At 38.6% G+C, this 22938-nt stretch overlaps 2 protein-coding genes across 5 annotated transcripts; both read right to left on the bottom strand.

Annotated features, from left to right (window-relative positions):
• Positions 1-559: 559 nt before the first annotated feature.
• Positions 560-22938, bottom strand: LOC103449933 (protein RGF1 INDUCIBLE TRANSCRIPTION FACTOR 1-like). Of its 4 annotated transcripts, none has more exons than XM_070809767.1 (4): positions 22596-22765; positions 22303-22485; positions 21829-22047; positions 560-1325 (listed from the first exon to the last, which is right to left on the bottom strand). In XM_070809767.1, exons 1-4 carry the CDS (start codon positions 22596-22598, stop codon positions 1218-1220), a joined length of 513 nt encoding a protein of 170 aa, XP_070665868.1. In that variant the 5' UTR covers positions 22599-22765; the 3' UTR covers positions 560-1217. The 4 variants fall into 4 exon arrangements, with proteins under 4 accessions (XP_070665868.1, XP_070665867.1, XP_008387480.2 ...); XM_070809766.1 differs by having other exon boundaries at positions 560-878; XM_008389258.4 differs by lacking the exon at positions 560-1325 and adding an exon at positions 20611-21388 and having other exon boundaries at positions 22596-22938.
• On the bottom strand, positions 17042-18506 carry LOC139190052 (uncharacterized). The gene is made up of 2 exons (XM_070809765.1): positions 18306-18506; positions 17042-17859 (listed from the first exon to the last, which is right to left on the bottom strand). The coding sequence occupies exons 1-2, from the start codon at positions 18486-18488 to the stop codon at positions 17125-17127; spliced, it is 918 nt and encodes a 305-aa protein (XP_070665866.1). The 5' UTR covers positions 18489-18506; the 3' UTR covers positions 17042-17124.

Genomic DNA, 22938 nt, shown 5'->3' with positions numbered 1-22938 from the left:
GGGGGAGTGGTTTTTGACGAATTTAAAGTAAAAGCAAACAGATTCAAAGAATCTAAACAACTTTGGACAAGATTGGGTGTTTTAATGGGTGAATGGGCTAGAGGGTCCTCCTCCACACATGACACATATGCATAAAAATCGATTTCCAGTTATTCTTCCTATAAACCATGAATGACAATGCCCCCAAATTAACCGTAAGAAGCACAAATTAACCATCAGATTTTCCTAAATTCATTAAATTAGACTCAGCGACACAACCAAATTATTCTTATCAAGTTCCCTACACGAACTGCATAATAGAGATACATATCAAAGATCATTAAGTTATGTGAAAATCATAAGCATTGACATGGCATTCGTAACTATGAACTGCATGATACTCCTGCCAGAAATTTACTTAACACGATCGTGACTAGTAACCTCCACTACTTATAAATATAAGTTCATAACTATTAGGTGAAACTCCCTTATATTTTAGCATCAAACCCCTGCATGCAAACTAAGTAGGCCTCTTTAATCAACACACAAGAATAAGTTATCAATCAAACAGTTAAGTAAATTGCATTCACGTTTTACGAAACAATAACTGGATGTAATCAATTCATATCACATATATGTTTATGGCTTCGAATTCACCTCTAACTAAAACAAAATTAGTTCCACATGTTCGCACTTAAACAAAGATAACTTAAATTAAACGTTGAAAACAAAAGATAGAATACACCTAGGAACGCTCCAGCACTTCAAAGGTCTTGAATGGCAGGGCACAGCTCCAAAGCTATCCTCTCCTTTCTCCTTGCAAGGTTGCGGCACAAATATGTTTTTCTGATTTTTAGGCTCTTGTGTGTGTGGGTTTTTCTCTCTACGGCTCTCAAAACCTGTGGCACAATACAATTTATAGGGCAAGGGTGCGACTGAAACCAAGAAGGAAAAAGATTGATGTGTTTAGATGGATTAAGACTCCTAAATTCATATGGGAGTGATTTAGAATAGGATAAGGACTCATTTTGCAGCTGGAGATAAGTTTAGATAATGTTGGATTAAATAGGATAATGTTTGGATAATATGGGATAAGATAAGATAAGGTTTGTTTAGGATTAGGTTGGATAAGATAAGGTTGGTTAAGATAATGTTCATTCCTTTTAGCTGATTCCTTATCTTCTAAGTCTTGATTTAATTTTTCCAGATTTGCAGCACATTCCTAGCCTCTTTAAACTTCAAAAACATCCATCCATTATACTCCATACATGTGCTATCCATTCCAAGCCTAAAACTACTCTAAAATGCTCCAAATTACCTTTTCTTGTCACTTTTACCAATTGAACCTACAAACACGCGAAAATGGCTTAAAACACTCTAAAAAATAGAGGCGAAAATGGCTTAAAACACTCTAAAAAATAGAAACTAACTATGTAAATGCAAGGAAACAAGCTAACTAAGTCGTATAAATATGCTCCTATCAGGTGATCAAACCTAAAAGTGAATGGACTACTGGTGAAGTGAAATCTGCCATGGCAAACAGGAAGGAAAGAAATGCCATTGTTAGGGGTGGTCAAACGAGTCCTAAACTCACGGGTCGAGACGTATCCATGCAATTCTAGGCTAGTCCAAAAATTATAAATACAAAACGGGGCGAGGCAGGCCGGTTCTAAAAATAACGGAGCAGGCATGTTCTAAAAATTGGAGAAAACAGGCCCCTGACCCCGACCGTTTAAATCTCTACCCTCTATTTCTATCACCCTATCTCTCTTATTCTCAGACCAATTCACTCAACTTTCTCTTCACCCTCTCTTTGTATCCCTACTCCGAGTCTCATCCCTCAATCTCTCCTCCTTGAATCTTCTTTCCTCTCTCGTCTCAAACCTCAATCTCTAGCCCAGGCTCCCATTTCAGACCTTAATCTTGAGCCCAAGCTCCTTAATCATGGCTTGCGCAGAAGTAGTCCAGCAGAACAACTTCAACCTCACCAAAGCTCTAGTGACTTAGATCGACTACTTGGCAGGTTCACAAGAAAGTGCCACGCGTAAAGTCACCATTTTCTTCATCGAAGCCTAGGCCCATTGAATCTTTAGAGTCTGCCTTTAGCCGTCGATCGACCACTCATTCTTCGACTTGCTGCAGATGCACTTCTATGAGACCTGTGGCAGTCAACTTGGTCTTCGAGTTACACAAGATGTTGATGAGGGTCTTGATGTTGGAAGAAATAACGCGGTCGACAATTAGGATGAGCGAGTCTGTGTGGGGGATGAACGAGTTAAATCGCTTGAAAACAGTGCAGCAGCGAATAAGGGTCTTGATGTCGAAGATTGAGTCGAAGATTTGGAGGATGAGCGAGTCTAGAAGGCGATCCAAACCAAAAAAAAAGAAGTAAGAGGACCCATGGACTTGTAATGATCAGATTTACAATACCCCGCCCAGCCCGTCTCGTTTCCTTTTTAAGCGGGTCCGGTCTAGTCCCTCCAAATTTGGGCCAGGCCTGGGCCGTGCCCATCCCTAGCCATTGTATTTGCCATATTAACAACCCAGTTTGCTCATATTCACTATTGTACAACTGCCAAGCAAGCTTGGGATACTTCGAATTCTTCATGAATGTGACAAACAAGTGAGGGATTTGAAGCTTCAAATGACATTTTCAAAGTTTGTAGATCTAAGAATGCTTAAGTCTGAAACCTTCTTTGCCATCTATGAAAAGGTTGAAATATTGACGAATGAAGCATTGGGATTAGAGAAACCAATATGTGAAATGACAATTGTCCAAAAGATCTTGAGATCTTTGTCCAAAAGATTCCAAACAAAGAAGGCTAACATCCAAGAGTTTCAAGATTTAAATGAGATTAAACTCAGGAAGTTAGTTGGGAAACTCATTATTTATGAGATGGGACTAGACATGGATGATGATGTCTCCAAGAAGGAAAAAGATGTTGCTCTTCAAAGTGTTGAGCATAGCATAGTTATAAGTGACACATATGAACAACTTTCTAAGGATGATCTTGCACTATTTGTCAAGCAATTCAGAAGAAGTCTAAAAAACAAAGGAAGAAATGTCAAGTGGTCTAAGGGGTCATCAAACAATCGTGGGAAACTGTTCTCTGGTTAAAAATCTAGTGATCCCTTAGGAAAGAAAGACAAAAATCCATCAAAAGTTTCTAGTCCTTACTATACATGTGTTGGAAGTGGGCACCATGCTGCTGACTATGCCAACACTAGACTTCTTAGTTAGAAAAGGCTATGATAGCCACGGAGTGACAGTGATGATTAAGATTCTATGTCATCAGATAATGAATAAAAGATTGTTGCATTTGTTGCATCTGTTGATGAAGCATCTTATTCTGAAAATGATGTGTTAGTGGATGATACTTGTTGATGCACAAAATCAGAGGGGTTTTGGAACAACATAAATTCGATCGTGGATTTGCAAGAAAGTAAAGAACACAAGATGTATCATGGTTCACCCCAATGTTTGGGCTACGTCCACACTGATGTTGGTATTGTTTCACTCTGATGGTGAATATACAATAAGGCTAGAGGCAGTGTGCTCTCTAGCCTATTTTCTCTCTTCCTATGGCCTAAACTTGGCATCTTTAATGAGAAGAGTGATGAGTCCTTTTATAGAATAAGGGCTCATCACTTATTACATATTTTCCCCTTCATTTATTACATAATTACATTTGAGTCCTCCAAGTATTTATACGAGGTCTAAATACAGAGGCCCAAAAGTATGGTACAAACAGTAGTCCCCCAAGTCTTCAGTCAAGAGAGTCTTTTGGCTGGAGATTTGAAATTCAGTCCATGTGTGGGTCAAAGTAACTAGATGTTGTCTAGAACTGATACTCGATATAAGGCGGTGCTCAATGTGAAATGATGCTCTACTAGAAGTAGCACATGTTGAGGCTACTCGGCTTTGTGACTTATGTTGCCTTGGTTGGCTCGGCTTGTGGCGTTGAAGGTGAGGGAGTCCCTTTTATAGAATAAGAGCTCGCTCCTCAATACATAAATGATGGGCTAGAGTTGATGCTCACGGCGAGGCGATTGCTCAGCAGGCGGCGATGCTCTCTAATAATGGTGAGGGAGTCCCTTTTATAGAATAAAGGTTCACTCCTCAATACATAAGTGATGGGCTAAGAGTCTCTCTCTAATGAAGGTGAGGGAGTCCCTTTTATAAAATAAGGGTTCGCTCCTCAATACATGAATAACGGGTGCTCTCTAATGAAAGTGAAGGAGTCCCTTTTATAGAATAAGGGTTCGCTCCTCAGTACATAAATAATTGGCTAAGTCCCCCAAGTATTTTTCATGAGGCCCAATTGCGGAAGCCCAATATATGGTACATAGTGTAGTCCCCCAAGTCTTCAGTCAATAGAGTCTGTTGGCTGGAGACTTCAGATTTAATCCATGTATGGGCTGAAATGGCTGTTGTTTGGAGGCGGTCTTTGTAAACGATGCACTGAAGCTTTGTAGGTGAAGCTTTGAAAGTGAAGCTTTGAAGCTAGAGCTTTTGTAAATAAAGCTTTTGAATCTTATTGACATGAGTGTTGCTCATTAATGTTTATGTTGATTGACATGAGTGATGCTCATGGATGTTAACATGAATGTTGACATGAGTGATGTTCATGAATGTTTATGTATGATTGACATGAGGGATGCTCATGTATAAGTTTTTGGAGTACTGGACGTACTTTTGATCACCTGGTTAGTGATAATAGCAGCAGACTGCCGAATAATTTTTGAGTACTGGACATACTTTTGATCACCTGGTTAGTGATAATAGAGGGTGAACTTTAAGTGGAGGGATGGAGGTTGGAGTTTGAAGCCATAGGGCTTGGCTCTTTTGGGTATATGGGTCTTCGCCCTCCACATAACATTCCAGCCCACTATTTTGGGCTTGCCGACATTTTTTTTTTTTGGCATACTGCCTTATTTCTTTATTATTTACCCTCTGATGGGGTTATACAGATGTCTCCAAAAAATAAGAAAAGTAAATCACATCATTTAAAGTAAGGAACCTTTATCTTCCTCCTGGGTTTTCCGGTAGCTTTCTCAGAAAATGGGCAGGGAACATGCATTCCCTTTTCTTGATGAAAGTTTCATTGTTGGTGGGCATCTTCTTTAGTGGTTGACAAAAGCAAAAGTACAATCCTGGCTTTTTCCTTTCTGTATTCTTTTTCTTCCCTTTTTCTTTTTCTGCTGCATTGCAGGTTTACAGCATGTTGCTTTGCCAGTTCATCAATTATGGGGTGGAGCACTTGGAAATTATTTCCTTCGTTGCTTTTAGTGAAGGCTTTTTCAGCAAAGTGGGAACATGTCTTCATCAATCATAACCTCACCTCACCTCACAGCCAATCGTCCTCTGTTTATGCTAATGTCATATCCACAGCTCAGTAAAAAGTTAGAATGAGTAAAAACAATGGAGTCAGATCAGAGACCCCATCACACCAAAAGTTGCAGCTTCATTGTCACCTCCACGTGAAGCCATTTCCAATGCACCATTCCTGAGAACCTTCAACGAATTATATGCATCTGGAAAACCCTTGAACAGCATCAAAAGTTCATCAGCTAGGAGCGGCGGAGCCGAAGCCGACCTTGCCGCCTTGGAGATCGATGATGTTGATGAAGCCCCTCTGAGATAATCAGGGTCGAAGATCTTCTTCGCCTCGTGCTGGTTCGCAACCAAGTAACCCACACTCTTTGAGGCTCCAATCCGACGGTGTTTTAGAGTTCCCAATCGCCAGGACCTCTCACCCTTTGAGCTTCACGAGCTTCTTGAGCGATTCAGACGGGTAACTAGAGACAGAAACGACAAACCACTTCTTAGATCGGAAGCTGGCGTAGGGAGACGAGGTGTCGGATATGGTCTTGACGGTGGATTCGAGATGAGGCATCCGAATCTTCTTGAGGTTCTGAACCTGGGTCTCGAAGCAAAGCAAGGCGGCGATGTCACTGATGTTACGGAGGACGAAGAGGGCGGCGACGGTGGTGATCAGAAGCACGATGGTGATGATTTTGTACAAATTCTCAGAAACCCATGTGGAGAAATCGAGATTCAGAGCGAAGGAAATTGGGTTTTCTTACTGCTTTCAGTCTGACGGGGTAAGTGGCTGCGAAGTGAAAGAAAGAGACTGATATAAACAAGACGTCATTTTCAGAGATTGATGGGTGACTCCGTAAATGATGCTGCCGGAGGAATCGAGGAACCCTAGTTCGCCAAGTGGAAAGCCGGGATGCTTCTTGGAGACAATGAGATCGACCGGGATTTATGAACTCGTAGGATCAACAGGGACTGAAGCTGGAATGATGTTAGCCATTTTACAGAAGCAAAGGATTCATTTGAATTCAACTGAGTTTTGGGAATTTTGGAAACTAGGTTGATTTATTTGGTGTGAAAAGATAAGTTGGCACATCAGCTTGAAGCGGGCGGAGTTTTATACAATAGAAAATGGAGGAGAGAAATGGCGAAGGTTTTCTGGAAAAGCCAAATAGTGAGGTTTTGGGTTCTTGGGTTGTGCAGATTCACGGTGGAGTGTGGTAAGGTCTTATGGTGGTGAGATGAAAAATGAAAGATAACCGACATAGTTTTTCGTGTTGATTCCCACAGACGGGGCCAAATGTTGATGCACAAAAACGGAGGGGTCTTGAAACAACGTAAATCCGACCGTGGATCTGCAAGAAAGTAAAGAACACAAGATGTATCGTGGTTCACCCCAATGTTTGGGCTACGTTCACACTGATGTTGGTATTGTTTCACTCTGAATGGTGAATATACAATGAGGCTAGAGGCAGTGTGCTCTCTAGCCTACTTTCTCTCTTCCCATGGCCTAAACTTGGCCTCCTTAATGAGGAGAGTGGGGAGTCATTTTATAGAATAATGGCTCCTCACTTATTACATATTTGCCCCTTCATTTATTACATAATTACATTTGAGTCCTCCGAGTACTTATATGAGGTCTAAATACGGAGACCCATAAGTATGGTACAAACAATACTAATGTGTCATCATCTCAGGAGTTGTCAAGCTTATATGAATCTCTGTTTGATGAGATGTGTGTTTCAGCATTTGATAATGCTGAGCTTACCAAAATGGTATATGTGTTGCAATAAGAAATTGTGTCTCTTCGACTAGTCAGATCAGAACTGAGTGACAAAATTATACGGTTAAAGGATGAACTTCACAAGCTAAATGAAAGAGGCTCATTCTATGGTGATGATGATGAAAATGATGACTTAATCACCTCTCTTGAAAATCTTGTTCAAAGTTTAATGATATCACATGAAAGTTTGCTTCAACAAATTCATTTGTTGTGGGAAAACAATGAATTGTATCGGGAAGCTAATTTGAAGATGTCTTCTAAATTGAATGAGGCTACATGCAAGTTAAATTATATGTCTATAGGTGCTGACTCATCAAAAAGAGTATTCGCTATTGAAAATCAGTTTGATGGTGAAGATGTGGTAGCTTGTGATGAAAGTAGTTCAAGTTCCATGGGTGTCAACTTGCATGCTCCTAAGGAACTTCTTGTTATATCTCATTTAGCTAACTCCACTTCTGGGTCTAGATTCATCCCCAAATGTCATCATTGTGGGGATCTTGGCCATATGAGACCTCTAGGTGTAGAAAGCTACATCTGGAAAGGAAAAATGATCTCAAGGAACAAGTGGATTGCTTAACCATAAAGGTCAACCGAATGTCCAATATTGTTAATTCTTCAAGCTCAAGAAATGTAAAGTCGAGTTCAAGTGGTTTTCAACATGGTTTTGGGAAGTGTTTGATTGCTCAAAGTTCAACATCATTTTATAAGCCTGACACCTGGCACCTTGACAGTGGGTGCTCTCATCACATGATTGGTGACAAAGATGCTTTCAGGTCTCTTATATCATTTAAAAGTAGTATGATTGAGGTTAATGGGGGAGACAAGGCCGAGATTGTTGGAAAATGAGTGGTGGAAATTCCTGGACTTTCTATGCTTGAAGATGTTTACTATGTAACTAGGTTGTCAACTAGTCTTTTTAGTATTAGTCAACTCTGTGACATAGTAGCCAATGAAGTCAGTTTTTCCAAGACAAGTTGCAAAATTGTTGATAAACATGGGAACAACATATTGGTGGTTCCAAGATTCGAGGAAATTTGCCATTCAATTGTTGCCTCTAGGTGTGATGATTGCTCAACTTGGAACACTAATTCTCTTCATCAAATGGTCCAATGTGAACAATTATAAGTCTTTATTTATGATAGCTACTTGTGTGAACCTTGCATTTTGGGAAGGCATCTTATTATATCTCACACAAAGGGGTATTGCTCTAAACTTGCCAAAGGCTACTGTCCAGAGAATGAAATTTTAATCACTCAATCTCCAGTGTTGATTCATGGTGAAATGCTTCTCATTTTGACTACTGGAGGTATTGCAACACCAAGGTATGTTTCCTTATCTTCATTGAATGTAAGCTTTCCATATACCTTGTTTGATTGCATCTCAGAGTTGTGGTTTGTTCTTCTATCTGATGATCTTAATTTGACTTATGATGTGCATCCTGATCAAGATTATGCATTAGTTGTTTGGATAATCATTGTCAAATATTTAACCTCCAAGTGACTTGGGAACAAACATCTGTCTCTTAGGAGATTCTTGCAAAGAAATTTTGTTGATATAAACTTGGTGTCATCTGAGGAACAGTTAGCTGTGTATTTCATACGTCTTTTGGAAAATCAAAGACGCAAAAATCTTCGATGGTCTATTGACTTATGTGCCTTTGACTAAATAGGTTGAGTAGCCTTGCTTCCATTTTGTTATTCTTCTGCTTGTTTCATTTCTTGTTCTTGTGTCTGTCTTGTCAATCAACTCATCAGTTAAGTCTGTTTGTCACTTTGTGCATTTCTTAACTGTCTCACTTGTTGACATTTTGTAGATTAACCTTGATTAATTCTTCCTCTATGATGTCAAAAGTTCTTTCTTTTATGGCTAATAGCTTCTGAAAAATCTTTGTCTCATTTGACAAAAGCTCTTGTTGATTTATGGGTTAGGCTTACTTTGGTCTAGATTGAGGTGTAGTGATAATTCTTCTCTATAAATTGGGCTAAGTGTCTTTTCCAGTGTGAAATACCACCTATGTTTGTCATTCATTGTGCTCAAACCATCTCAAAAGTAAAATCATATATCTGAGTTTCAATCTCTACATTCATGAGCAAAGCTTTAGAAAGTCAAAAAATGGGACAAGGGAAATTTCCAAAATTCTCAAAAGTGTTATCTCATGCAATGTCACGAACATTCAATTCTTTTTTCCCTATCTCAAGGACTCAAAATGTGTCTTAGATTGTCCAAATGCAATTCTCACCAATCCTATCAATGATCATGTGATCCATATCACCTTTGCCAACTTAAAAGTTCTATTGGGCTGGGTTTTCATTATGAGTAGTCTTCTGTTTAGATATTGGCTCAATTTATGTTGCAAGGATTATGTCTTATTCTAAAAGAGTTATTAAAAGTTTGGTTATCCTTTGAATTAATTATTTGCTTAGTTACATGAAACTTTGATTTTAAGCTGGCTATCACCAATCCCTTTCACATACCTTGACACATCATGGCTGGGGTATGCATGTTAATCTATGTTGTACTATACTTGTGTGACTCTAAAGATTTGTTCTTGAAGTATTGCTTTGCATGTTTCTTTTCAAATGTACTTACTTTGTCAAAAAAATAAAAGTTAAATTTGTCTTGGAAGCTTGGTTATTGAATCTATTCGTACTTGGATTTTCTCTGTGAAATTTTCCTAGTTGGTTGTAGCTCAAAATGGTACTAGGTTTGTAACTGTAGTGTGATTTCTCTTGTTGTTTGTGTTGTAATTTCCCTTGGTTACATTTTATTGCACTTAACTAGTTTTGTTGCAATTATTTTCAACATTCTGACTGGTCACTTAGTGTAATAAAAAAAGTTGAGGTTCATTAAGGGTATCCTTGTCTTTTCAATGTTTGTTTTTAGCTGGTGCATCTCATCTATTTGTTTCTCATCGCACGGCTTAGATTTCTTCACAGTGTCCTAGGTTTCAACCTTTTCTTACTCCTCTAGGTGTTTACCTTACTTCATTTTATGTCGTTTGCCTTGAGATCCATTTCCTTCCTTTCTCAAATTCTCAATCCTTTTCGTTGGAATATTTCCTTACCAATGGCCAACAACTCTGCTTCTGCCCGTTATCAGCCCTCTCGTCGCTCTACTCGATCTCAAACTGCGAGAAATTCCTCAAGAGGTGCAACTGATGATCAAGTTCCCATATTTTTGTCCACTCAAACAGAGAATTTCTTTTCTATAGTTGCTGCTCGGAAGGTCATGCTTGAACGAAGAATAGTATGGGATGATCTTCCAGTGACTGATGTTATCCGATCTGATAACCTCATCGAAAAGTACAAGCTTCATAGGGTAAATTCTCCTCCTTCCACTTTCAAGCGGACCATGCTTCAAGAATTTTATTCTAACATTCTATCCAATTTTCTTGATTTTGGTGGGGCTGCATATGTTCGTGGTATTTTAGTACCCTTTGACCCATCTGTCATTTGCACGATCTTAGAGCTTGACCTTATTCTGCCTCTGTTTTGCCAAGCTATAACTTAGCTACTTGTCAGTATGACATGAGAGCCAACCATCGTGAGGCTTACGTTGACTCGTCTACTCAATTGGTTAAAGGTCAATTGTCAAAGTCTCGTTTCAAACTCTTATATAATAATTGGTCATATTTTCTGTGTAGAAATGTCTTAGGGTCCTCAAACAATGGTAATCGTACCCTAGAGTCTGCCAAAGTGTTGTTTGGTATGTTGACTAGTTGTGATGTTCCTTTATTTTTAAGTCATTTTTGTCTAAGTCGAAACGCTCTAGAATCCACTAGAGAGGCTTTACAGTTCATCATTGTCTAATCACTCAGCTTTGTGAGCGTGCTGGAGTCCAAAAATGCCCAAGTGATAATTGTCTTAGAACTACTAAAGATCTTGACAAAAATCTGATGGGCTTGAGCAATGTCATGAGTGTTGTTGCTTAGGGTGAGCCTAGACCAGTCCCACCACCAAATGTTTCCCAGGAAAAGAAAATAGCATATCTTGAGTCCGAGATCAACTCTTTTAGGAATTTGATTTTCAGTCCTTGGTTAGTCAATCAACGTCTTCACCACTTATCAGTAACTCATTCTCCTTACCATCTCTAAGTCAAACCTCCTTGAATCCTCCTTCAGTTGCCCCCAAACCTTCTCTGCAACCTCCAAAGCTTGTCCCTCTTTGCCCTTGGGATCCTTCATATGTATCCTATCACATTGTTGCTTCCTCCGGCCATTCTAGTGTAGTTGTTGCCAAGATGGCTACTATCAATGATGCTAAAAGAAAGGGAGTTTCCATCAATGTCCACTAGCTCTTCCACTCATACCTCGAAAGGCAAACACATCAGGTTCACATATTCCTTTAATGAAAATGAAGATGAAAAAGGTCTTGGTCATGGTCTATGCCCTGGAGATGTTCTTGTTGAAGATGCCATTACTGCTGGATCTCCTGTCGGCTCAGATGACTCATCACAATTGGAGGAGTTCTAGGTGTATAGTCACCTATATGGGTTTAATATGCAAGTGTTGTGCGGGAGTTTCTTATCTGTTGAATCTTGAACAATGTTGCTAAAGTTGAAACTTCTTTTTGTTTGGGTTTTTGATGTAATTATCCTTGCTACACTTGTTTTTATTGTTGTTCTTTTATGCTTACTTAGAACTTATGATCTTAATTTACTAAATATCTGCCTTATTTGGTACCAAGAATTATACCTGTTTAAGTTTTTTTTTGTTCCAAATTGCATTGTCTTGCATTGTCTCTTCATTGTTATTCCCCACCTGTGCTTATTTGTTTGTCATTTTCTTCCTTTGTCTTACCATGACAAAATGGGGGAGAAAAATATCAACCAATTTAAAAATTGTAAAAATGCATCTTTTTCAATTGTGTTTAGGAATATACACCTGTTGGTATCACTTGAGCTTACTATGTTGTTTTAATCTCATAACCCATCATGAACCTCACTGTCTTTTGTCGAGAAATATGTGTTGTTGTAGGAGTTGTTACTTGCTCCTCTCTTGTCTTAGCTTGGTTTCTTGAGTAAGGGTGATGTGTGAGTTAGTTATAGGTTTGGGGTTATTTTGCCAAGGAAAGCCAAAGGGGGAGATTGTTAAATACTATTTTTATTGTTAGGCTTCCCTTGTCAAATCTTGTATTTGGTACCACACATGCTCATAGTTTAGAGTAAGGGTTCAATGCTGATCTGGGATTTCTGCTAGAATTTAATCATTAAAGCACCAACCATCTTCACTACAAAAGGTATGAATCACACATTTGCATATGCATGTTAAGCTTTTTTTTTTTTTTTCCCCAGAATTCTTTTGTCTAGTGTAGTTGTCTACTCAGAATTTTTGTTTATTTTTCAACTGTCTAGGCACGCAAAATAAGACAGCCCACATGGGCCATCTCGACACATTTTCCTATGTGTGGATCTCTTACCCTTAATATGGGAAGGTCTTTTTGGCTCGTGACACGTGTCTCTTTGTTCCCCTTGTCTGAAACACTCATCTCCTCCATTATAAGGGTTTTGAAGGTTTCATTTGTTCATTGGTTAGGATTTTCACATTTTCAAGAAAAGAGTGCATTTAGCCTAGAGCTACCTCTTAAGCTTCCAAGCCGAAACTCTAGCCACAAAACCATCTAATGCACAAACACCTAATCATTGTATATTAGGGTTGCATTGTTTTAATGGTTTTGCATTGAGTTTTTGGTCTAAACCTGAGTTTTTCATATCCTTCATAAACCAATATCTCATATTCATGTTAGGTTCTTCTTCAACTGTTTGACTGAAGAATCTGACTGGTCAGTTGAATCCAAATCTCTTGTGCATATCATAAAATCATATCATATCATTGATTGTGTTGGTCCCGATGCCACAAGGTGATGAGCTCAGGAGGAGCTGCCACTTCGTGAAGACCGAAGGAGTCCGTCTCGTGTTAGGCAAGGTTGCACAAAGGTAAAGATGCTCCTTAGATAGGGTTCTAGGAATTGAGCTTTGTGTGGATCTTTGTATGAACCTTTGTTTACACTAGTGGATTGGACTCAATGGAGAGTCCCTGATTTTTTAACCCAAAGGTGGGTTTTTCCAGCCATAAACTTCCTTGTGTTCAATACTTTACAAAGCCTTATTTATAACCTTGTTGGAACTAAACATTGTAGGCTTTGCTAGTATTGACACTTTATTAATCAAGTGAACTTAACTTAAGTGCTAAGACTAAAACTTAACTAAAGTTTACATTGTTAAGTTTTAACCTTTTAAGTTTGTTTGATTTATATGTTTGTGGGATTCTAACAATCTGTACTCAGTTGACTAGTAGGTTTGCTAGTCAGTACAGTGGTTTTTAAGTTTTTATTGTAGAGTATTCAACCTGGTACCAATTTTAGATTAGAAGTTTGTTAAGTAATTTTGTTTTAATAAATAGTTGTAATGCTTTACTTACAAGTAATTAAGTTAACCAATCAATTATGTCTTAATTTTGTGATACTTTTCAAAATTGAAAGTCGGAATCCTTACCGTAGATAAAAAAAGAAAAGTGTGATGAAAACTAGCATTGGACCTTAGATATTCTAATGGTGCATAAACGACCCAACCCTTGGTTGCATCGCTTTTTATCATGGACCTCACAATTTAAGGCCAAGTCAGATAAATGGCCCTGTAATCATAAAGTACTAAGAAGATAGTCTTTGTAGTAAAAAATAGATTGGAATTAAACCTTATGGTAGAAGTTTATTAGGATTCATACCCAAAATTGAAATTTTTAGGCTTTTCTCCATAATAGATTGCACAAGTCTCACGTGTGAGGTTAAGATGGTCATTTAATCTCTTCCATTTAGTGTTCATAACCAAAACTCTCATTCATAGTCGCTCCCCATTCCAAACCAAAGAAATCCCGAACTGAAATCGAATATAGGTGCAGGAACTGAATTCTTCAACTGAAATCACAGAGTCGTACAATGAAATGACGAAATTACAATCGACTGTGTTAGGATTCATTGCTAGAAATCTAAGGTATGGAGTTTTTTTGTTGACTTCACCACAAATGTTTAGTTCTAATTTTTATTACCATATGAGTTATCTTCCAAATACTTTATATGACAACGAGATCCATTTATCTGATTCAGCCCTTAATTTAATGGACAATTTCTTTGTCAAAGTGTGTGTTATATATGTATATTTTAGTTTAATACAAACGATGTCGAGGAACAGTTTAACCAACTGCGCTCTAAGACCGCCCCTTTTTGTCAATCAGTTGAATGAAATTAAAGTTTTAATATTTGGGCAGAGTTGTCACAAGTTCCTTACATTATGCAAAGAGGTGGAGTTGATCAATGTCTATAAGAGCAACTCCAGTGTAGGAGCCCTCCTCCCAGGCAATTCACTATTTAATCCACCTAGTGAACAGTAACTGCCCTTAATGAATAGTGCATTCCCCTGTCAATTGCCTTTTGCATCTCCACCCCTGCACTGAATAGCCCTGGCAATTGGCAATAAAATATTAATATTTTTTTATTTATAAAATAATACATAATAATTTTATTTGTAATTTCGGATAAGATTTTTAATCGTTCTCGTTGCACCACGTGTCATTATCCGAAAAGCCAATAGCAATAAAATTTTTGTATTTTTGTATTTATAAAATAATTCAAAATAATTATATTTGTTATTTCGGATAAGATTTTTAATCGTTCTCGTTGCGCCACGTGTCATTATCCGCAAAGAAAATTATTGGTGATGGATTTCCGATAAGATTTTTAATCGTTGTGTCAAGGCACGTGTCATTATCTGAAAAGACAATTATTGGTGATGGATTTCTGATAAGATTTTTAACCAATCACGTAGTGCCACGTGTCACAATCCGATTACAATCTTTGAGGATAGATTTCCACCAGATTTTTAACGAATGACGGCATGCCACGTGGCATTATCTACAACCTAATCCCTTCTAAATCCTCCATATAATCCCCCATCCATCCTCATAAATCTCACACCAATTTTCTCAAGATCTCTATCATTATTCATAGTTTCTGCTTCCTTCTTCGCCAAAATCCCTATCATTATTCATAGTTTTTGCTTCCTTCTTCACCAAAATCCCTATCATTATTCATAGTTTCTGCTTCCTTTTTACAATGTCTTCTTCTTCTTCTTCAAAGATGATGTGGGAAATCGAGCAAGAAGAGGAAGAATTGTTTAACCAATCACAAGGAATGTTCAATGTTAGGGATTGGGCCCAAAATGAGATGGAAGAGGATGACGAGCGTAGACGGAGAGATGACGAATCAAGAATGGCAGGAGCCTCACAATCCCGTCGAGTCGTCCAAGCTGTGGCTCATATCTGCAGGCCCAACCGTGCTGTAAACATTGATAGAAACAGGCAACGACGAGGTCAGGAGCTCTTGGACGATTATTTTGTCCGTAACAGTGCATTCCCTGAAACATACTTCCGACGTCGTTTTAGAATGGAACGACATTTGTTCAACAAAATCATGGGCGCTGTTTGCAACCATGATTCTTACTTTGTGCAAAAGCCGGATGCTTTTGGTGCTATGGGTCTCCTGCCTCAGCAAAAAATTACTGCTGCCTTGCGGATGCTTGCATATGGAGCAGCTGCAGACCAAGTGGACGAGATAACGAGGATGGGACAATCAACCATTCTTGAGTCCCTCATGAGGTTTTGTTCGGCAATCGAATCTATCTACACCGCAGAGTACCTCCGGAGACCTACTCATATGGACTTGCAAAGGCTTCTGAAGAAAGGCGAGATGCGAGGTTTTCCAGGGATGATTGGAAGCATTGATTGTATGCACTGGACTTGGAAAAACTGTCCAAGTGCATGGCAAGGCGCTTATGGGGACAGAAAAGGATCAAAAAGTATCATTTTGGAGGCGGTGGCATCTTTTGATACATGGATTTGGCACGCCTTTTTCGGGGTTCCGGGAGCTCAAAATGACCTCAACGTCCTTGCCCAATCCCCAGTGTTCAACGATGTCCTGCAAGGAAATGCACCAAAAGTCACGTATGAGGTCAATGGACGTATGTACGACGGGCCATACTACCTAGCTGATGGCATTTACCCAAGGTGGTCAACATTTGTCAAAACAGTGCCACGTCCGCGCAGTGCAAAGGAAAAACACTTTGCAAGATGTCAAGAAGGGTGCAGGAAGGATGTGGAGCGTTGTTTCGGTATCCTCCAAGCTCGCTGGGCGATCATCAGGGGTGCTGCCAGATTGTTTGATGTAGAGTCGCTTCGATCCATCATGATGACGTGCATCATTCTTCACAACATGATTGTGGAAGATGAGTACGATTATGAAGCCGTTGATGAATATGAGCCAGACACGATGAACAATTCAAGAACACGTATATATTGTGCTCATGACGCCACCGATGAGCCCGTGCAACATGAGCCATTAGAAAGGGATGGACGTTACAATGAAAGGATCATCCAACGATATACTGCACTTCAAAGGTCAAATATGCACAATGCCCGCCAACTTGACTTGATAGAGCACCAGTGGGAATTGAGGGGTGCTGACGATACTTAAGTTCATTAGTGTTTGTTTTTATTTGGTGTGTTTATTTTATTTTATGTGGTGTGTTTTTTTAGTTCATTTAGTGAGTTGAAATGTAATTTTATTTTATTTGGTGTGTTTATTTTATTTTATGTGGTGTGTTTTTTTAGTTCATTTAGTGAGTTGAAATGTAATTTTATTTTATTTGGTGTGTTTATTTTATTTTATGTGGTGTGTTTTTTTAGTTCATTTAGTGAGATGAAATGTAATTTTATTTTATTTGGTGTTTGTTTTTATTTGGTGTGTTTATTTTATTTTATGTGGTGTGTTTTTTTAGTTCATTTAGTGAGTTGAAATGTAATTTTATTTTATTTGGTGTTTGTTTTTATTTGGTGTGTTTATTTGGTGTGTTGATGTTATTTTATTTGGTGTGTTTAAATGTGTTTTGAATAAAGTACTAAGTTCAATAAATTGGAAACAACATAAAGTACTCTATTCAATGAATAAGAAATTACAACCCGAATAAGAAATTACAACCCGAATTGATTGGAAAATTATGGGTTCGTGAATGGATGATAACCATCACCTAACCAATTTGTGGTGCTAGGATGATCTTCTCTTGTCATGCTAGGATAATCTTCTCTTGTGGTGCTAGGACCATCTCCTCTTGCTCTCGCTTCTCTTGCACGCCTCCTTCGCAACACATCCGCTTTCTCTGACTTCCAAAAATATTTAAAGTCTGGAGACTTCCCTTCTAAAGGCTCCTTCATAATGTCACGATCTCGTTCAGCCATTCTTTCTTCTCTTCTATGTTCCCTTTCTTGCCGAAGTAGTTCTCTTTCTCTCTCATCAGCTTCAAATTTTCTCTCAAAAGCTGCAGCTTTTGCATCCTCTCTAGCCTTATCAGCCTCAAATTTAGCCATTTCCCGGGCCAAATTCAATTCACCTTGGCGGGCAAGATCTTCCATATACTTTGCATAATCATTCTTGGAAGCATTACCTTTTCTCTTTGAAGCCTTCTTACCTTGAGGCCTAATTGGATAACGGGTCGACCCCGACGCTTGTTCAACGGGGGGCGTTTCAGGCACTTCTTCATCATCTTCATCATGATCATGCGAGGCATGCTCAGGTGTAGAGTGTAGAGGGGTGCTGTTCATGAAAACTTCTGGACCGACATGCACAACTCTAAATTTAGGACAATCTTTGACAATATTCCAACATTCAAACCGGGTGAATGTTTTGTTTTTGCTTTTGGTTTTGGCACCATACCAAGCTTGTGCTTGAAGTTCCTACACAAACAAATAATTATAATGAGAATAGGTAACAAATAAATAATTATAATGAAAGTATGTAACAAATAAATAATACAAACAAATAATTATAAATGAAAGTAGCTAACAAATAATTATAATGAAAGTAGGTAACAAATAAATAATACAAACAAATAAATATAATGAAAGTAGCTAACAAATAATTATAATGAAAGTAGGTAACAAATAAATAATACAACCAAATAATTATAATGAAAGTAGGTAACAAATAAATAATACAAACAAATAATTATAATGAAAGTAGCTAACAAATAATTATAATGAAAGTAGGTAACAAATAATACAAACAAATAAATATAATGAAAGTAGCTAACAAATAATTATAATGAAAGAAGATAACAAATAAATAATACAAACAAATAAATATAATGAAAGTAGCTAACAAATAAATAATATATTGTTACCTGATCCGTTAAATTTTCCCCACTTCGAAGATTACCACTAGCTTGTGCCAAGGCGTCTCTCCACGTACTAAACGATTGACTAAGTAATTTCCAACGACTGGACATCGATTCCTTAGTTCTTTGCCCACCCATTTTCTCAAGATAATTGGTATGAATAAGACTCCACATTTCTCGCAACTGCATCTCATTACCCGTAATCGAATCATGAGTTACTTGAACCCAACTAGTACACAACGCAACATCTTCAAGAAGCGTCCAATTCGTACCTGGTTGAGTAGTCATTTTGTTGGAAAAAAATTGGATTGAAACTTTGAAAGAAAGATAGGAATGTGGTTGAAAGTAGTTGAGAAAATATGAAATTGTGGTGTAGGGTAGAAGATAATGAGAAGGTATTTATAGGTGAAGTGAAATCAAAATTTTTTATAATTTTTCATAATTGTTTTTCGGATTTTTAAGAATTTTTTTACATTTTTTTTTAATTTTTATTCACCTAATTAATCTCTGCCGTTGGATTTAAAAAAATTTAAATTCCAACACTCCAGATTGTGCCACGTGTCACAACGGTAACATTTTAGATTTTTAAACTGTTTTTTCTTTTTTTTTTTTAATTTACAAAGCCTAATAACGTGGACCGTTGATCTTAGATCAAACGGATGAAATTAAATTAGATTTTTAAATGTTTTTTACCGTTGGAAATCCAACGGCCCATAAAATAGGACCGTTTCAATCAAACGGACATGGGGAAGCCACGTGGCTTCCCCAACGGTAACTTTTCAAAACTGAAATCGCGGGCCCCTGCCCTGTTTTTTTGTCGGACGACTCGCGCCCACGCGCGCGTGAAACGCACGCGCCTGACGCAGCCCTCGGGCTCTCGGGCTGGCAATCCTCGACGGGCCTGCTCCTCGGGCCTCGCCTGTCGCTCGGGCTTCCATACGCTGGAGGTCATCCCCCCAGCAATTTGCTACTGTTTGACCCACTGGCCCCCGAGCAACCTCCCCCGCTGGAGGTGCTCTAAGAGCAATTCCACCCATAGAGCCCTTTCCCCTGGCAATCCACTATTCAATCCACCCTATTAAACAGTAACTGCCTTAAATGAATAGTAACTACCATTAATGAACAGTAATTGTCATTTACATCTCCACCCTTGGAACCCTCCCCCCTGTCAATAAGCAATCAAAATAATAGTTTTTTTTGTTTGTTTAAATAATAAAAAACCTCTTTCTCTCTCTCTCTCTCTCTCTCTCTCTCTGACACAAAAAATATAAAAAATTGCAAAGCACTCGGGCCACAGGCCCGTCGACTCCCCACCCCCCCTTCGCTCGGCCTCCCACCCTCACTCGGGCCCTTCCCCGCTGGAGCTGCTCCCACCGGCCTTCAGGCCCTTTCTCCTCCCCTGTCGCCCGAGCAACCAGCATCCGCTGGAGTTGCTCTAAGAGAGAGGAAAGGGGACATAAAGTACATTGCCAGAGTCTGATATTCTACTTCGACATTTTTAGTCAGTACCAATAACTAAATGTTCTTTTTTGGACAAATAAGTTCTTCTACTACTTATGGTTCTAAAAATTCATGTGGAATGTGATGGATTTTATATGTTTTCACCAAAAACATTTATATTGAAATTGTAATCTGCTAAAAAGTAGAAAAACAGTGAAGGGTAGGTCCAACTTCAATCATGATGTATAGAAAAAGGTCAATGATCATACTAATTAATTATATCTTAAATGGTAATACCACACCTACCATCTTAGTTAAATAGTGAAGAGGCATCATGTGATCCCCAGTACCCATCAATCTCCATCCACCCCACCTACACTTGCACTCCCCTCTTGACAAAATCTTAAATGGTGCCACAAAACCAATATTGGTCACTCTCTTTGCCACTGCAAAACTTTCTTTAGTCACTTTGGTACATTATTTTTAAGTTTAAGGTAAACTATTTGACACATGTAAAAGGATTTATATGATCTTTTATTATGGTACGGCAAAAAATTGCAAAAAGCTAGATAGACATCAATTTTATTTGAATTTACCTATTTTAACCTCAGCTTAGCCTAAATCGTCATTCCAATAGCTCGACTCAAGTTGTCAAACCAAGGTACTTTGTCACCCTAGTTCCGTCATTGGTCGGTCGGTTGACTCAAGTGCATTCACATTTCAAAGAATGTTTTGACGAGTTGATCGAAATATAATCCAAACCCTATTTACGCTGACATAAAACGAACTATGTATTAATTCTACATTAACTATCAAATTTACAATTCGTTTCATACTCATCGGTCTATCCCAAACTTGACAAATGATCACATAGAAAGCTGATTAGCCCCATTACCATTACTTGAATTAAACAATACAAGACGTTTCTTTATGTAAACGGCCCATGTGGTGGGTGGACCCACGAAAACTATAAAATTGGATTCCAAAAGACTTGCTTTCAATTTCTTAATTGACATGTACACCTTCCAACTCTCAACAACAATTATGCATTATTGCATCTTTCTTCACAATTGAGAGAATTTATAGTTTTTATTTTCTTTTTTTTGGGACCCAAAAGGAACATCTTTTTATCTTCTTCCTATACCCCAATACCAATATACCCCATTTGCATTCATTTGACATCCATGTCCCCCAAATTCCAATGGCTTTCTAGTTTGCACCCTTCACTTTCTTGAACAAAGGGAGTGCAATACCGGGCTGGAATCAAAGTAACGCTATACTTATCATCTATTTGTACCATCACTTGTATTATCTCTCTAATAGAGGTAGAACCCGTCAACATATGCCGATTTCATCTCTATTAAAGAGATGATCCAAATAATGTTACAACTAGATGGTAAGAATAACATTTTTGTTGAAAATAATATGGTTGAAGTTGGAAGGGAGGGCATTTGTGCAAATTAGGAGCCAAAGGGTGCCCTATGAGGAATGCCTTTTCTTCTTCTTGTTGTGGAAGGAGGTGGAGGCGGCGTGGGCGGGCATATGTCTTGTTGTGAGCCTTCACGCAACTCTTCTCTTCCCCCCATTGCCTCCTCATTCTTTGCCTCTAAGGTAAAGTTTGCATCCCCATTTCTATTTATTCCCGCAAGCTTCAACATTGCCGAAAGCAACAACAAAAATTAAGAAAGATGCTTACTTTTATTTATAAAATTACATTCCATTACCAATCTAAAAGGGTCATGATTTTCACATTCCCATTTATTGTTTCCACAGTTTGTTCCAGTTCCTTGATTTTTCTCGGATTTATTCAATCTAATGGCTAGGGAAAACTTGAGCTGCAGGAAAAACGGGAGTGCGAAAATCACTTCTTATTGAGAAAACCCAATTGATGAAAGTGAGAAAATGTGGTGGCTCATGATAATGATCATTGTCAATGGTGGGTAAATGATGGTGATGGTGATGGAAATTAGAGGAATGTGGGAATATATTTATGAGCACAATGTGAAGCAAAACAAGCAAGCCAAAGGGGGTTATTTGAATTTCATTTTTCATAAAAAATAAAATAAAGCCAAGTGAATGAAATACTAACCTTACAGCCAAGTGAGCAGAAACGAACAGGGTCCAAGAGGCTTCTGCCACAGGTTTCACAAATGTGGGAAGCTCCTTTACTCCCAGCCTTAGGCTGAGGCCTCTCATTCAGAAACATAACTCTGGCGCTGTTTATGACATATGTCTGAACTCCGGTTATGTCCAATACCTTCTGAACTTCTGAAACCCTCACCACATCATGGTATGAAGATCTCCTTATCTGTAAAATCCCACCAAAAAAGTTAAGAAATTTGTCCAAAAAACAACAATGCTAAGAAAAATATGGGGAATTTTTAGGTTTTTGTTTCGACAATGCGATACATTAAACTACTCTAACGGAGAAGAGGGAAGAGGGATTCGAACTTGAGACTTGGTGTCAGGGATAAAGGCACTGTTCTGACCAACTAACCTAACTCGAACAAAATTTGGTGAGTTAGAGGAAGAGGGTTGGTGGAAAACTTAATTTGGATTTTACCTGAATCACTTGGTGATCTTTGTGTCTGGAGGACCGGCAATAAAAGCAGAAAGCATCTCCACTGCAATCTAAGCAGAACATGTTGGACTCACTTCTGGCGGCGTCTCCATGTGTACGGCAGACTCTGAAGAATGATGTGGTGAGCAATTGTTCTAGCCATGGAGGCACCAGCATTGTCCTGTCCTGTTAAATTTACGAAATCCAAAAGTCAAAACGGATGAAAAATGGGCGAAATTAGAAAAAAAAGGACAAACTGGGGTGCCTTTTTTCAGAAAGAAAGACAAGAACGTTACCATTTGTGAGCAAACGAGTATCTGGAAGAATGTGATGCTTTTGCTTCGACAGGACCTGCGATGGCGGAAGCGGTGAAATTCGCAGGCTCAGAGGACTTGCAGGGGAAATGCAGAGAGAGAGAGAGGGGAAAGCCTAAACGACCTGCAACCTTAGACTTCAACACCAAAACAACGCTTAGACGAGGGGACAAGGCTCATAAACTAACGTCAAAGAGTGATTAGAGATTGGACGGCTGAGATTGGGCGTGGTGGCTGAAGTGAAGAGATAGCTGTCGGATGAGTTTGAGAGAGATGGGTAGGTTTGGCGCTTACGCTACTTTGGATCTTCTTTGCGTCTCTACGT

Source organism: Malus domestica, chromosome 12, assembly GCF_042453785.1.
Source record: "Malus domestica chromosome 12, GDT2T_hap1".
NCBI classification, from domain to species: domain Eukaryota; kingdom Viridiplantae; phylum Streptophyta; class Magnoliopsida; order Rosales; family Rosaceae; genus Malus; species Malus domestica.
The sequence above is the reverse complement of the archived record's forward strand: the minus strand, read 5'-3'. Positions and strand labels throughout refer to the sequence as shown.